The sequence below is a fragment of the Puma concolor genome, chromosome A1 (genome assembly GCF_028749965.1).
Source record: "Puma concolor isolate L17-30 chromosome A1, mPumCon1.1.hap2, whole genome shotgun sequence".
In the NCBI taxonomy this organism is placed as follows: domain Eukaryota; kingdom Metazoa; phylum Chordata; class Mammalia; order Carnivora; family Felidae; genus Puma; species Puma concolor.
The window spans coordinates 214,165,959-214,181,701 of record NC_141667.1 but is presented as its reverse complement, the minus strand read 5'-3'; the positions used below and the strand labels follow the sequence as shown (position 1 = coordinate 214,181,701).

At 43.8% G+C, this 15,743-nt stretch overlaps 1 protein-coding gene across 1 annotated transcript in view; it reads right to left on the bottom strand.

Moving 5' to 3' along the window:
- TNFSF11 (TNF superfamily member 11) overlaps window positions 1-15,743 on the bottom strand; it is a 38,417-nt gene that overhangs the window by 18,954 nt on the left and 3,720 nt on the right. Inside the window, exon 2 of the mRNA XM_086711499.1 lies at window positions 12,001-12,168. Coding sequence (XP_086567625.1) covers window positions 12,001-12,168 — 168 coding nt within the window. The remainder of the gene's footprint in view (window positions 1-12,000; window positions 12,169-15,743) is intronic.

The following is a 15,743-nucleotide window of genomic DNA, read 5'->3' as shown; positions in this document are numbered from 1 at the left end:
CTCTTGCTTTCCTCCAACTGATCTCTGCTGCTGGAGCAATCCTAAAGTACACGGAGGAGTATGTTCCCTCTCTGAACATCCCCCCGGGTGCTGCGCAAGGACGTCGGGGGCAGGCCCACAGGCCTCACCTGGGCTTACAAGGTCCCGTACGATGTCCTGGTGACCACTCTGCGCTCTCTTGCTACTCCTCCCCGGGGCCCCCAGACCCCACCTCTGAGGCCACTCGGGACACCACCGGTGCCAGCCATGCAGAACTACTTCCAATCCGTCTCCACCGCGAGCATCCTGCCCTCCCTTCCATACAGACCTTGTCTCCAAGGGCTCTCCCAGAGAGACACGGCTCACGGTCTTATCAATAGCTCTTTATCTGTAAGGGTTTTATCGTCCATGTATTCTTGGTTTACAAGGTACAGAAAGAATACCCAGCTGTTGTGCACCAGCTAAAGAGACAGAATTAGTACGGGTGTCTCAGCCTCTTGCTTCCCCGCCCCCCCCAAAGCTCACACCGAACTTCTAATCCACAGGATATGGGGGAACACGTTATATGCACCTGGATGGAGCGGGGGGCCCCTTAGTTCCTTTGAGCTGTCAGTGGTAACAACAGTCCAAAGATAGCCTCGAAGCAAAGAGCTTTAAGAGCAGGATCCCTTGAGTGTTGCCTAAATACACGTTATGAAAGGTACGGCACAGCCCGCGTTCCTCACCCTTCAGGTCCCAGGACAATGGGAGAGGAGCACGGGGGAGGGGGAAGGGCAGCTCTTGACCATCCCCACTGGGGACAGGGGGAGGAGGACCGGTGAGGGGGGCAGGTACACGGGGCGTTGGGGTCACCAATCCTGAAAGGAAAGGCCTTCTCTGATGTATTTGTAATTCTACATTTTGATCCCCCAGATTACTTATTTCTTAATATAAACTACTGATTTACAAAATTCACCCAGGGCCAAAGTTTACTCAACACGGATTCTATCCACAGCCCACAGCCCCGGCACCCCACCTCTTAACCGCCTCATTTGTTTGCCTCCTAACTAAATCAGCCACCGCCGTCCCCGTGACCACCTCTGGAAATCCTCAGCGAAGAACTTTACCAAGATGTGGGCTGGTCTCCTCCTCCCACCGAGGACAGTCAGCGGGGGCTTGCTTCTCCCGAAAGAAATCTGCTGATTGGAAAAGACACATCTTTGCACACAGATAATGCTCTCTCCCCACCAAAGGGCTGGCGAAGAGCGTGCCCTTGTTTTCCTAAAAGAGAGTGATGCTTTCCTGGCAGCGCACTGGCTATGCTGGGAATAGAAAATTAGTTTTTATTGTTTAACCTTCATGGCTTAAATGAGGAAGCTTCTGCTACAGTTAAAGGTCCCCTAGGGTTTTCATAAAGTTGCCTTATGACAGCAATATTAGTCTTCATAAAGAGCCCAATTTCAAAATGTCTTGCACTATGGTACTCGTTTACAAAGTTTAATCGAAGGGCCTGGCAGAGGAACTGCTGTGTAGCGTCTTGGGCCAACCCTGCTATTTACTATGTCTCCGCTTTCCTCTGCCACTTGAAACAATAATGCCACCTTAACACTGGCAGAGCTTTGACATTCACTGAGCCTCGTGTCCTCGGAAGAAGGCGAACCCACACAGACCCTCCCCAAAGTATCGGACGGCTAGGAATGTGACTCCGAGGGGCACAGAGGTCCCAGGCCAGCCACTGTGGACAAATAAGGCCAGGGAGGAAGGGGCGGGGTGGCCAGTCAAGGTCCTCCAGCCTCAAGGTCCTTTAACGTGTTCACGCCCCAAAGGTCGAAACTCCTCTCTGCAAGATGCAGGATAAACATCAGGCTCAGGAGTGACTCCCGGCCCTTTGCGAGTCTTCCTGAGCATGCGTAATGTGGCCAGCTTCTGGCAATATCAAACAACTAGCCATGTGATGACACTAAGAGCAGGGATGAGCAGAGCTCGCTCACTTGTTCATTACACTGGTTCTTCCTTCCACTGGGCACCTACTGTGTGCCTGTCACTGGGGAGGGAAACTAAACATCACACAGCCCCATCCTTGGAAAGTTCACGCCATGCTCCTGCAATGGATGTACTGAATGACAGGGGTGAATAACGAGGCCCTGGGCGAGCACAGGAGAAGCTCCTAACCCAAAGGTGGGCAGGCGGGCATCAGTAGGGGCCTGCTTTAGCAAGTAAGGACTGTGCTGAAATTTGAAAGACAATCAGAGAACTAACTACACAAGAAAGGCCTGGAATAGCATGTGAAAGACTAGGCGCAAACACCCATCTTTCATTCATCCATCCATCCGTTCCACAAAGTTTATTGATGGCCGCTAGGGGCCAGGCATCCCGTGCGGTGCTGAGGATGCTGTGTTTCTGGGAGAGATACCATCTGTGCCCTCACTTGCCTTGGATCACAGCAGGGAAGTAGAGTGGGGAAGGGCACAGCTAGGTTAGGGAGCTTCTAGCATTTTACTGTGGCGGGGCCTCTGAGCACAGGCTGAGCACAGAGTGATGGGACGGCATACAAGATAATGAGGCTGGAGAGGCAGGGGTGAGAATGAGGTTTCCAGAACATAAAAGAGTTTGTATTATGTGTCCAGCAGCTTAGACTTTATCCTGTTGGTTTCAGGGGTCCTGTAGGACTACAGGATGGGATGGCCACTTGCAGTGACCCAGGCAAGAAACAATGACAGCAACACAGGGGTTAAGGTGACAACAACAGTGACTGGGTGGAGAGAAGTCACTGAAGGTTTTGTAAGGAGGCAGAACCCACAGGACGGGGGCGAGACGAAGAGTTGGTAATGGAGAGTGTAAGACCATCTTCTGGCTTGTGGTTGGGGTGATGGAGATGATGGCCTGGTCCTTCACCGTGAAAGGGTTCGATGAGATAAGAAGCAGGTACAGACACTGAGAGGAAGAGTTCCAGAGTCCTCCAAAACTTTCTGATGAATATGAGCCTCCTGCTTTAGAGTTATTATCATTTTTACTCCTATCACCACCACCACCATCACCACCCAAGGTTCTCAAAAGGTAAAGATTAGGGGCGAGGGAAGTACCCTAGTGATGAGGAAGCTAGGTGCAAACAAAACTCTCTCAGACCCGAAATCTCAAAAAGTTCAAGCAAACCTGTGTCATCATTTTGGCTACAGACTGCTCTCTGCAACTTTCAAAACCCACCTTTTCCACCACACAGACTTGCTCCTACTTCTCAAATATAGTCACTTAAATTCACCAAAGGCTTCCCTGTACCCCAGTGGCTCTCACCTCTTCTTAGGATGCTATCCTGGTCCCAGGTGCTATCTCCATTCCCGCCCTGAAGCCTTCTTTTAAAGACAGGCCAGCCCTTTTCAGGGGGGATTTCTGAAATCACAAAGTCTACTCCCGAACTACCAAGGCTTCTCATTTATTTTTTTAAACGAGGTCCCCAAGTGATTCTTAAGATCAGGCAGGTTTGGGAGACTGTTCTAGGGAACAACATTCTCTCCACTTCCACAGGTTATATTTCCCCCAGGATGAGCCACTTTGGGGGAGCAACCCAATCTACCCTTTGCCACTTCCCCTTCCAGCCAAGGACCCTCAGTTTTTATTCATTTCTAAAACTGTAGCTCAAGATCCCAAGCCACAAAATGAGATGCTGTCTTCCAGGCATGTCTTTCCTTACCAAGTCCAAATATCTTTTCTTCCATCCTAGGGTACTTCTAGCACAAAGATAGGCCCACCTCTGCTGGTGCCAGTCACTGTTTTTTCCTCTTGCAAACTCTTCTACCTTTTGCCCTGGGTCTCCCTGAGATTGAGCACACCATAGCCAATAGCCTATTGCTGGCTACAAGGCAGTAGATGGCCTTGGTTTTGTAGGAAAATTCTGTGGGTCTTACTTCAGCTTTCCCATAACAACAGCTTTCATAAATGCTAGATATGATTGGGGTCGATGGAATTGCAGTTCCCAAAACTGTTATGGTGTAGATGAAATCCCATTGGAAAACCACTACATGACTAACATCTTGATTTGGGAACACCAGTGCCCCCAAACCCCAAGTTTCCTTGTGGGTTTACAAGAAATTTTCTTGGGATACATACATACTCATATACAAAGGCAAAGCGATAATGAATGGGGTTTAATTTTTCCCCTTGCGTTTGTTATGTGTGTATTTCACGAAAAAACCAATTGAGATATAATGGCTATATAACAACCGTCATGATTACAACTTCATAAATATTTAAGATCTACTCAAATTTTAATTGATTTCTTATGTACTTTAATTTTAAAAGTGCAAATAGTCTTCTTATAATAATTGACATAGGAATTCTAAAGGATCACCTCTCTATTTGGAGAAAACAACCATTTAATCTGATAAACTTTTTGGCTTTAATGTTCTTGAATCCATAAAATCCACTAAAAACTGTGCAGATGACAGTCAAGGTTCATTCAAAGATCACAGATGTGGAGCTGTATATGCCTAAACAAACCTTTGAAAGTTCCTCCATAAGATGCATGCTGTTAAATCTACTTTTAAATTTCTCTCTCTCCTGGAATCCAGATAATCCTAAAGTACTTTAACTTTTAGAAAAGGAAATCTTAGTCATTCAAATTTTTCATAGATTTATGTAACAAAGTCAACTCTGCTCATAGAGTGAACCCACTCCTGCCTAAACAGGGTTTAGTGAGTATCGGAGGCTGGTCACTGTCCCTTAGAATGAAGCCTCTCCTCTTCCCAGTTATGGGAAACCCCCTTCCTCAAGCCTGGGTGCAAATGGCAACTCAGCTAGAGACGATACGGTGCAGCCTCCCTTGCAGCAAGATGTGGTCGTATGAGTAAGTCCCAGCCAACAGGATGCTGCTAGAAGTGACGGCATATAAGCTCCCAGGGACCACATTTGCCTTCTCTCTCTCCCTGGAAATATCAACAAATGGAAAAGCCAACCTGGACCAAGAGATGGCAGGTATGGAAGGTACCAGCTGAGGATGGGGGAGCCTCCCTGCTAGCCCTGGACTGCTCACCCCGGATTATTGCACAAACTTCTGTCTTACTGAGTTATGGAGTGAGGGTTCTCTTTGTTACAACAATGTAGACTGTGCTACATAACAATGAATATTTCCTTAGGGATCAAAGCACTGAAAATCCGTGGGTACACCATTCTTTTTTTTTTTAGGTTGATTTATTTATTTTGAGAGCGAGAGAGAGAGAGAGAGAGCATGAGCAGGGGAGGGCCAGAGAGACAGGGAGAGAGAGAATCACAAGCAGGCTTCGCACTGTTCAGCACAGAGCCCGACCCAGGGCTCAGTCTCACAAACCATGAGATCATGGCCTGAGCTAAAACCAAGAGTCGCACGCTCAACCAACTGAACCACTCAGGCACTCCGAGGGTACACTGTTCTTCATATGAGGAGACAGTTTTATTTACACTGTGAATCTTACAGGAGATGAGACCAAATATGCACTGATACTCAGGGAATAAAGTAAGAATTCCAGGTAAGAATTAATTGTTCAATAATGGTGGTTCTGGTTTTACTCCCCATTTTCCACTAAGCTTTTGGAAGCTCAAAGTGGCTCAGTCAGTTGAGCGTCCCACTCCAGTTCAGGTCATGATCTCAGAGCTTGTGAGTTCGAGCCCCATGTTGGGCTCTGTGCTGACAGCTCAGAGCCTGGAGCGTGCTTCTGATTCTGTGTCTCCCTCTCTCTGCCCTTCCCCTGCTCATACTCTGTCTCTCTCTCTCTCTGTCTCTCTCTCTCAAAAATAAATAAACATTAAAAAAAAGAATATGCCAACAAGATAGTTTATTGGTAGTCATTACCATCTTTGGCTTTTCTGCAATGAAATTAGAGAGTTTTATAAAATGATACTTAAATAAGCCAGAGCCGTGTTTTCAGTTCACATTACAGGCCTGCCTCTAGGTAGTTTATAAGCTATGGAAAGGCAGAAACCTGAGGAAAGCATGTCTAAAGGAAGAAGCCCGGATGGAGATAAGTTTCAACAAAAATTATCTGTATTACTGTATCTGTGTTGGAGCCTTATAGCCTCTGGCTATAATATTAATAATTATCCATTATAACATTGGTTAAGACATCAGATAAATGAGAACCAGGCTACTAACACTGTGGCTTTATGAGTTGGTCGATGACCCATGTTTATTTAAAAATCTTAGCTCAGAGTTCCAGAAGTCATTTATCATTTATTTGTTCTTTTCCTTCATTCTTGAGACTACATTATGTGTGACGTAGTCAAAGGTGAGCAAAAGAGCTGCACTTCTTGTCCTGATGGAGCCTGCACCTTCGTTCCACGACCTCTAAACACTTCTGATTATATGGCTTTTTGGGGGAAAATGTCTTAATGCTCCCAAACACGGATATTTATTAATGTAAGTATTAAATAAAATAGTCCTGTATATTAGGTACATTATAGAATAGTCACAAAAATGTTTTAAGAGCTAGTATTAAGGGGGCGCCTGGGTGGTGCAGTCGGTTAAGCGTCCAACTTCAGCCAGGTCACGATCTCGCGGTCCGTGAGTTCGAGCCCCGCGTCGGGCTCTGGGCTGATGGCTCAGAGCCTGGAGCCTGTTTCCGATTCTGTGTCTCCCTCTCTCTCTGCCCCTCCCCCGTTCATGCTCTGTCTCTCTCTGTCCCAAAAATAAATAAACGTTGAAAAAAAAAATTTAAAAAAAAAAGTTAGTATTAAAAAATCCATATACATGTAGGGGGCGCCCGGGTGGCTCAGTCAGTTAAGCGTCCAACTCTTGATTTCGCTCTCCACTCGTGATCTCGTCTCGGATCAAGCCCCACACTGGGCTCCACGCTGAGCAAGGCGTCTACTTAAGATTCTCTCTCCCTCTCTCTCTGAACCTCTCCCCCACTCATGCACACGCACTCTCTCTCTCTCTCTCTCTCAAAATAAATAAATAAATATTTAAAAAGAAACCTTAAAATAAATAAATAAAAAAATAAAGTCATATATGTGTAAATCTTCATGCTGCCTTTCCACATCGGGGGGTGGGGGGGAGAGGGGTTATCTTGAATGCACTGAACACCCCACATTAATCTCTCTCCTCCATATCATTCTTTCAAATACTTTTCAAAGTAAGTTTCGGGATGGTTTTTCACAAACAGGTACTCAATGGGAAATCAACAACTGGACACACTAAAATCGAAAGTCAAGTCACAGCCCTGAGTGCTCAGAATGTACATTTAGTGCATACACACATGGTTTTCCACGGGGACCGACCAGGAGACCTAAGGACCAAGGGCCCCCCGCTCAGGCCCGAGCTCACCACTCCACTCCTCAGGCTGGCAGAGGCCAGAAAGGCTGCCAAAGCTGGAAACAAGAATTGCTTTATAAATTGGACACCATATTTGTACTAGTGTTTTCTTTATTGTCATAGACTGTTATGATAGACTTTGTAAATTGTGGTTGGTAGGGCTGGATCGCTAAGAGGCTTTCAGAGTTCTGTGCTAAAGGGGAAAAAAAGCCAAGAAAGCCCAGCCACAAACAAAAAAAAAGGGAGAAAAACAGCATTACTTGTCTGACCAAAGACAGGCTAGGTAAACACCGCTTTTGCACACATATAATGTAATATTGTGCTTATGTCTAGCATTTGTTACCACTGGATGGGTTGATCTTTCAATAATGATTGCAGCCTCACATGTAATTTTCTTTTACGGGTTCACTCAATATCTATGTTAGAACTAAAACTGAGATACAGACCTACTTATGGACGCCTGATGCCTCCATTCTATTTTCAGCGTTGGCAAGAGAAATGAGAAGTCTGATTATTTTGGCAGGATGTGGAGAATGTCATATTAACCAATAATCTTCATCAAAGGATAACACAGCCGGCAAATCACTATTTGGCGAAAGTAAGAGAAGGCTAAGTCTTGGGGTACCAGAGAAGTTATGGCAAAGTGCCTAGCACGGTATGTGCACTTAATAAACGTGGCTTGATTCTTTTTTTTTTTTTAATTAAAAAAAAAATTTTTTTAATTTATTTTTGAGACAGAGCGTGAGCGGGGGAGGGGCAGAGAGAAAGGGAGACACAGAATCCAAAGCAGGCTCCCGGCTCTGAGCGGTCAGCACAGAGCCCGACGCGGGGCTCGAACCCACAGACTGTGAGATCACGACCTGAGCCGAAGTCGGATGCTCAACCGACGGAGCCACCCGGGCGCCCCAAACATGGCTTGATTCTAATCATACGGTATGGAGAACACCCATCTCCTTCCTAAACAGTCTCTTGTCTGGGGGAAGAAATGGCATTTTCCACCTCCAAACACACATTGGTATGTTATGACGGCTCCTTACTCTTTAAAAAGGATTGTCTGTGTGTAGTGTTATTACCCATGAATAATGGGTAAAACCTTATAGCACAGCAACAAAAAATGCGCTATTAACAACAAAGTTCTACTCATCCTCTGAGTCATACTAATCTGTAAATACAATGCAAACTGTGCGCCTTTCATAAGAAGAGTTGATCATTCTTGTCTGCCCACAAATCTTTCTCCTTTGGCTTGCCAGCTACTGAAGCGCTAAGATGAGTTTTACTTATTTGGAACGAGGCACCATGTCTCCAACAGGCTCCTAAAATAGTGAAAATTCTGCCATTGTTGCTCATTTTAAGTACAGACTGGCTTGTCCTACTATCTAGGCAGTCACTTGGAAAGCTCAAAGGAAATGGGACAGTGAGCAGGTAAGTTCTGAGGGGGCAGCTGGGGGCAGAAAAGTCCACCGGAGCTGTGGAAGGCATGGGACTGCCAGAGAGTAGAGAGTAGCCATTGGCCACCCAGTACTCTCTCCAGCTGGGATTTGTTTTCACCTTGGACATGAAGTAAGGCTATCACTTTTCAAAAATAGTAAACAAATCCTCCCAGTACTAGTTTTGAATAATTCAAGCGATGCCCACTTATTTAAAACAATGTTATATTATACTAAATTGAATACACACATTCACACCTCCAGTAAGGTCTACTTTAAGGTGTTTGGTCTCTTTCTCAGGTCAGGACTTTGCATAGTTACGTCTTTACCTTGTAAATACCCACGTAGAGTTTTCTACTTTAATCTCCATAAGCTTTGTCCATGCCTTGCTAAGTTTATTTTTAGGGCTCTTTAAAAATTAAAAACGGAATCTTTCTTTTGTGTTTTCTTTGTCTTTCCTTTTTTTTTTTTTTTTAAAGATTTTATTTTTGAGCAATCTCCACACCCAATGTGGGGCTTGAACCTGCAACCCCAAGATCAAGAATCACACGCTCCACTGACTGAGCCAGCCAGGCACTTTTATATTTTCTAATTCTTGTTTGAAATAGGAACAGCTAGTGATTATTACTTATTAATTTTTACAAACTGATTTATTTGGCTTGCAGCCTTTTGGTCCTTTTGAATTTTCCCAAGTATACAATCAGCATATGCAAATTTTGCCTTTTCCGTATCTGTGTGTGTATATTCACATATGCTTTCTGATTTCATTCTCTTGTATAATTACATTAGCTAGTATTCTGAACAATGTTAAATAATGCAGGGACACTAGGCATCTTTGTTGTGTCCCTGACTTTAAGAAAATGTTTCTGTTTTTCATCATTAGCTACCTTTTAGTTTGAGGTATTTAGAAAAACATCAAGAATCCATCTGGTTCTGTTTTCTAATGGATTTTAAGCATCAGAAATAAATGCGAAATTTTGTCAATCACTTCTTAGTATCTACGAGATGCTAATGTTTTTCTCTTTTGACTGGTTAAGATGAACTACACTTGCATTCTCCTAAATAAATGTTAATGCTATCTGTTCTTTTTAATTGTTTTTTAAATGTTTCTTTATTTTTGAGAGACAGAAAGAGACAGAGTGCAAGCGGGAGAGGGGCAGAGAGAGAGGGAGACACAGAATCTGAAACAGGTTCCAGGCTCTGAGCTGTCAGCACAGAGCCCGATGCAGGGCTCGAACTCACAAACCATGAGATCATGACCCAAAGTCGGACGCTTAACTGACTGAGCCACCCAGGTGCCCTTATCTGCTCTTCCTAATATTTTTTATTTTCAAAATTATCATGGCTGATCTCATTCTTCCAGGAAAACAAAACAAAACAAAACAAAACAAAACAAAACAAAACAACCTAAGGATAATTTTTAAGAACGAGGACACCTGTGAAATTAAAAGCTTATCTCTTCATTGTAAGGAGTTACAATATAAGTCAGTTCACACACAAAATAAGGAGACAACCACTTACCTAAGCAGAATTACCTTAATTAGGGTTTGGTTTTTAACTAATAGATTACCCCCTCGTACATGTAAATCATTGTTTATAGATAGTTTGCTCAACATTGGGGAGATAGGATAAAAAGCAAGCCAATGAAAATAAAACATAAAATGAAACAAAAATATGAACAGACTAACTCTGAAAGTAAGATGCAAACAGAATCTATAAAGATCATGTTTAATTTTTGTTCTTCCTTTCTTTCTTTTTCTTTTCTTTCTGATGCATGAAATAATGATGTAAGTTGGAAACTGGTGGTATCTTAGATTTGACAAAATACAGCAAATATCAGCTTTATGGGTCACACAAAACAGCTTCATCTCCCTACTTCTAGCTCCGATACACTTTTTTCTAAAAATGCTATTACTAGGGGCGTGTGGGTGGCTCAGTCATTTGAGCACCCGACTCTTGATTTCATCTCAGGTCATGATCCCAGGGTCTTGGGATCAAGACCTGCGTCAGGATCTCAGGCTCTGCGCTGACAGCATGGAGGCTGCTTGGAATTCTCTCTCTCCCTCTCTCTTTGCCCCTCCCCAGCTTGCACACACGTGTGCACACACTTTCTCTCTCTCTCTCTCAAAATAAATAAATAAACATTAAAAAAATGCTATTATTCTATTGGAGTTTTTAAAAAATAAACTAAATTAAAATTCAATTTAGATTTAAGGAGTTTGAGACCTTTAGGATTTACTCGAAGATGATCAGAAATAGACCAGAGAGCTGCAAACTAGAGACTGGGATATATGGGTACATGTAAGAATCCACACAGATGTGCATGCTAGAATTCACTGGAGTCACTGGGTTCTCCCCAGTTTTTGGTGGAGTCAGTCCGTAAAATACTTCCAAGGCTGCAAAATTCTTGAGTGACTCTATTCAGAAAAGTAGGACGCACAGTTATGACAGTGTTTCTCACTTAGAGCTGTCAATGTAAGAGAAGTCACTGGTCTTCCCCGACCCCATCTCCTCCCTTCTCACCCAGCTCTCCCAGAAAAACAGAAAATGGACGCAGTTTCCATCTTGGGCGCCACATCAGCTCCTGCTCTGCTCGCTTTACCTCCTCACCCCAGATGACAACAATGGACCAGTTACAAGCATTTTTAACAGAGTCCTGGATCAACAGATGTGGACCAGGAGAGTCTGCCAATACAAAACCAAATGTAAAGGCAACAGCAGCAAGTCCTATACGCTGAGGGAAAGGTTTCCAGGGCGGGGAATTCACACTAGCAAACTGACCCATGGACCACCACAAGCTATCTTTGCTGTCCTTCAATGTATGAATTTAAATGCCTCCTCTTAGAAAAGAAAAGGGAAGGAAAGAAAGGATAGGAAAGGGACGAGTCTGTGCATGAAAGTCTCTGGTCACTATAACAAGCCACTAACAGCTTCAAAAGAATTCTGCTCGTCTCTTTTTTTTTTTTAATTTTTTTTTTTTTTTTAACGTTTATTTATTTTTGGGACAGAGAGAGACAGAGCATGAAGAGGGGAGGGGCAGAGAGAGAGGGAGACACAGAATCGGAAACAGGATCCAGGCTCCGAGCCATCAGCCCAGAGCCTGATGCGGGGCTCGAACTCACGGACCGCGAGATCGTGACCTGGTTGAAGTCGGACGCTTAACCGACTGCGCCACCCAGGCGCCCCTCTGCTCGTCTCTTAAAAACCATTCTCTTTAGCTCTTTTACAAATGATGAAAATGAAAAAGAACAAAGTCAACAGCACTTAGCCAGTATTAATTTTCAGCAATAGCAGGGTCAGTGCAGGCCCTTGACTCAGATCCTCATATGGACTCACCTTTTGTACAGCTGCCCGGAAGGCCTGTTTAATGCTCTTACACGAATCAGGTATTAATTTTGTGTCTTGGCTCTCCAGAGTTGTGTCTTGCAAATCTGCGTTTTCGTGGAGTTTGAAAATTCTATTAATGCAGTGAGTGTCATCTTCCGATATTCTATTAGGATCCATCTGAGGGGAGAAGAAAAAAGACAGGATACAGAGAAATTATCTTCGATCATTCTGCCATTCAATAAAGTGTGGCTGACTTCAGGACACAAAATTCACTCTTGCAAGAGTCTTTATGTCCCCAACAATTAATAATTAATACAATCACCCTCGGTGTTGGTGAAACATTGACTTCTAATTCATTTTTATGAGTAGCTATGATTCACAGCACAAGTACACACGTGTGATTCATGGGGAAATTATTAAAATTGTCTGGCAATGAAAGTCCTCATAGAAGGAAGGAGCATCAAGGAAAATCACACGTGGTCAGTGCAGGTAGAGAAGCTTTGGTCTGAAAGTCATACACAGCGTCGCTAGATGGGATGATGAAACCCACTAGGATATTCAAAGCACGAAGCTTACGAAACCGGGCAAAATTAACACCATCTTTAGCCACCATGCCAAGGAAGGAGGGAGAGATCCATTGCCCAAAACCTAAAGCCAGAAGCAAATTTCCCTTTTTGTTGAAACTCTCATCGATATTTCTTCACCTGGAGTGGTGCGTTTGTCAGGGGGTGTGTCCCATGGGATAAGGAGGGCTGCTTGGGGCGAACGGGCTGTATGGACAGATGCTGGGGAGGGGACATGCTAAAATTTCTATAACGTGAGGGACTGTCCCTCCCAAAATATCCATCCCCCTTGAATTGTTAGCTGGTTTTCTGTCTAAACAGTTCTTCAAGTATTACTCTCCTCTTGAAATTGTCTCCTCCTGGGGCTCTGACGAGCCTTTGTAGCGGTTTCAGCTGCCAGGTAAAGGGTAGAGAGAATTAGCCATCAGTTGTTTAAATAACACTTGCTTAATTTATTGTCCTCTTCTTTCAAAAATTCAAGGTACCTCATGAGCATTTGCTTATTAATAGGTATAGACTGGATGAAAAAAGGAAGAATTATAGAAGTTTATAATATGAGCTCCATCAATTAATACCAGGTCTCTCATTGCCTGATTTACCTTTTTTAAAGTAATCAAAAAGATGTGCAGGTTTACTAACCAACCATCAGACATAAACTAGAAAGTACTCTCTCCATATCTGAGATTCTCAAATGAAATAATAAGCCTTCAACAAATGTGCAGCCACCAATACAAATTTTATTATTTCAGTCTTGCATATATAATAAGGATTATCTATAATCCTGGGAGAGGTGTCATTCACGAAGCAAAACTATTTGCAATCCATATTTATTTTTCGTATTTTCTTTAGAGGTGCCGGGGTGGCTCAGCCAGTTAGGCGTCCGACTTCGGCTCAGGTCACAATCTCGCAGTTTGTGAGTTTGAGCCCCGCGTGGGGCTCTGTGCTGACAGCTCGGAGCCTGGAGCCTGCTTCGGATTCTGTGTCTCTCCCTCTCTCTCTGCCCGTCCCCTGCTCACACTTTGTCTGTCTCCAAAGTAAGCATTAAAAACAACTAAAATAATAAGTACAGATCAGAATATGTGAGTTTTTATATAAGGAAAGCTTTTCAATCGCACTTTTTTTAAAAAGCTCACTCATGCCGATCAGTTTCCCACAAAATCAGAGACGCCTGGGCAGCTGATGTGAAGGGTCACTCAGTTGAGACCTCAAGAAAGAAGAATGATGCCAAGACCTAGTTGGCTCGCCACCAGAAAGTCGCTGAGCTACAGGAACAGGGCGGTGTTAGCGGGGAAACGCCTGGGGAGCCTAAAACTGGTTGAGCTCCAGACCTGCTGACCAACTAAGTGCCATCACACAGAAGCCGCAGTGACGGATGCTGCCTCCACTTCAAGTCCAGTCCAAACACCTGTAGCTTCACGGGCTCCCCTGGAGCTCGTTAGAAATGCAGAATCTCAGGTCCCTGGCACGCTGCCTGGGGATCTGCGTCCTAACTAGACCCCAGGCCCTCTCGACGTACGTGAACGTTTGACCAGAAATGCTTTCAAATACCAAACGTGCAAATACAGATGTTCTGCTATTAAAATGTCCCAAAATTTCTCGGACACGAATTTTTTTTTTTTTTTTTCACAAGTCATGCCGGCTGGTACAAAAATATTGTGACAGTAATAATGGTTAATGATTCGGTGCAAAGAAATGTAACACAAAGATTTTGTTCCCTCTCTCTGAGCAAGTCTCCACACCCAGGTGCCACCCTCAGCCAATGGAACCCACATCCCTCAGGGTAAGAGCCAACTGGCTCTCTCTGCAAGGGCTTCGAATGTTCAGCTGAGAACCACGGTTCAGAAGGTAACACAAGAGCTAAGACATAGATCAAAGCGATCAATTGTTTTCCCAAAAGAAGTGACGAAAGCATGGCATCGTTCATTTTGATAGAGTCATTTATTTTGTTTACTTCAGTTTAGAGTGTATATTAGGAATGTCTTGTTCCAGGGTCTTGTAGCCCTCCCTTCCCAGAAATGGAGACCAGGAGAAAAGAGAGGAGTTGAGGCGTGGGGGTGGGCTGACCACACACACCAGTGAGGGTCTCTGGTCTGGAGTCTCTGTGCTGTAAAGACTGCTAGCAAGGGGCGGGATTGGTGCCCAGAGCTGGACACCCCAGGGCTCATCCAGTGGCTCCAGCAACCACTCTCTTACCCCACACCCTGTCTCCAGACACCATGGTCTGGATAGAGAATTTGCACGACTACATAAAAAGTGCTACTTTTTAGCCTAGTTTAGCTACTCCTTAGCTGACTTACATATTTGCAAATTTCTAGCATCCTGAATCATTTGAAAAGCTTCTTCAGCAAACGAAACATGCCAGGCACTCGGCTAGATGCTGCTGATAATGTAGTGAGCACAACAGGCAGTCTTTACCTTCTTGAACTTAACTACACTCAACAAAGGAACACAGAAGCTCATCCAAAAAAAAAAAAAAAAATCACAGTGAACTGGGTTACAAATGAATTCATTATACCTAGAAATGTCTGAACACATTATATAAATCTTGAATATCTGATTTAAGAGACTTATAAATGCATTTACCAGATAATGTAGTTCATATGAAGTGAGACTCTTTAAAAAAAAAAACTTCCTAGAAATGTAATCATTTGTAGGGTTAAATGAGGCAGGATGCTTGACATTTGTGCTACTTTGTTATCTGTTTTTTCAAACAGGCGCCTGCACACCTCTACATCAGAGTTGCGGTAGGGATTGCTCCCTTGTTTGGGTAACAAACAGCCAGGGAGGTCGGTGTGCACACTGGGGTTTGGGGGAAGGAGTTAAAAGGGCAACAGAGATTGTGTTTTCTGAAAAGCTTATCTTGTAGCTAACCTCCAAACTTTGAATATGGTTATGTGGATTAAAAGAAGAGAAACAAAACGCACATAAATTTTATAAGCAACTTTTTGCAAGGTTTTCTTCTTCTCCTTTTTCTCCTTCTCCTTCTTCTTCTTCTCCTTCTTCTCCTTCTTCTCCTTCTTCGCAAACCAAAGTATGAATACTATGTGGTAAATATATAGCACAAACCACATGCTATTTTTTTCTTTGGCAACGTTGGTAGAGGAAAAGCCAATCTAGTCTAGATCTAGTGTTTTTTTTTTTCCTTTTCAATCTGGGCACAGGCAATCTGCAAACATCCAGGAGGCTGAT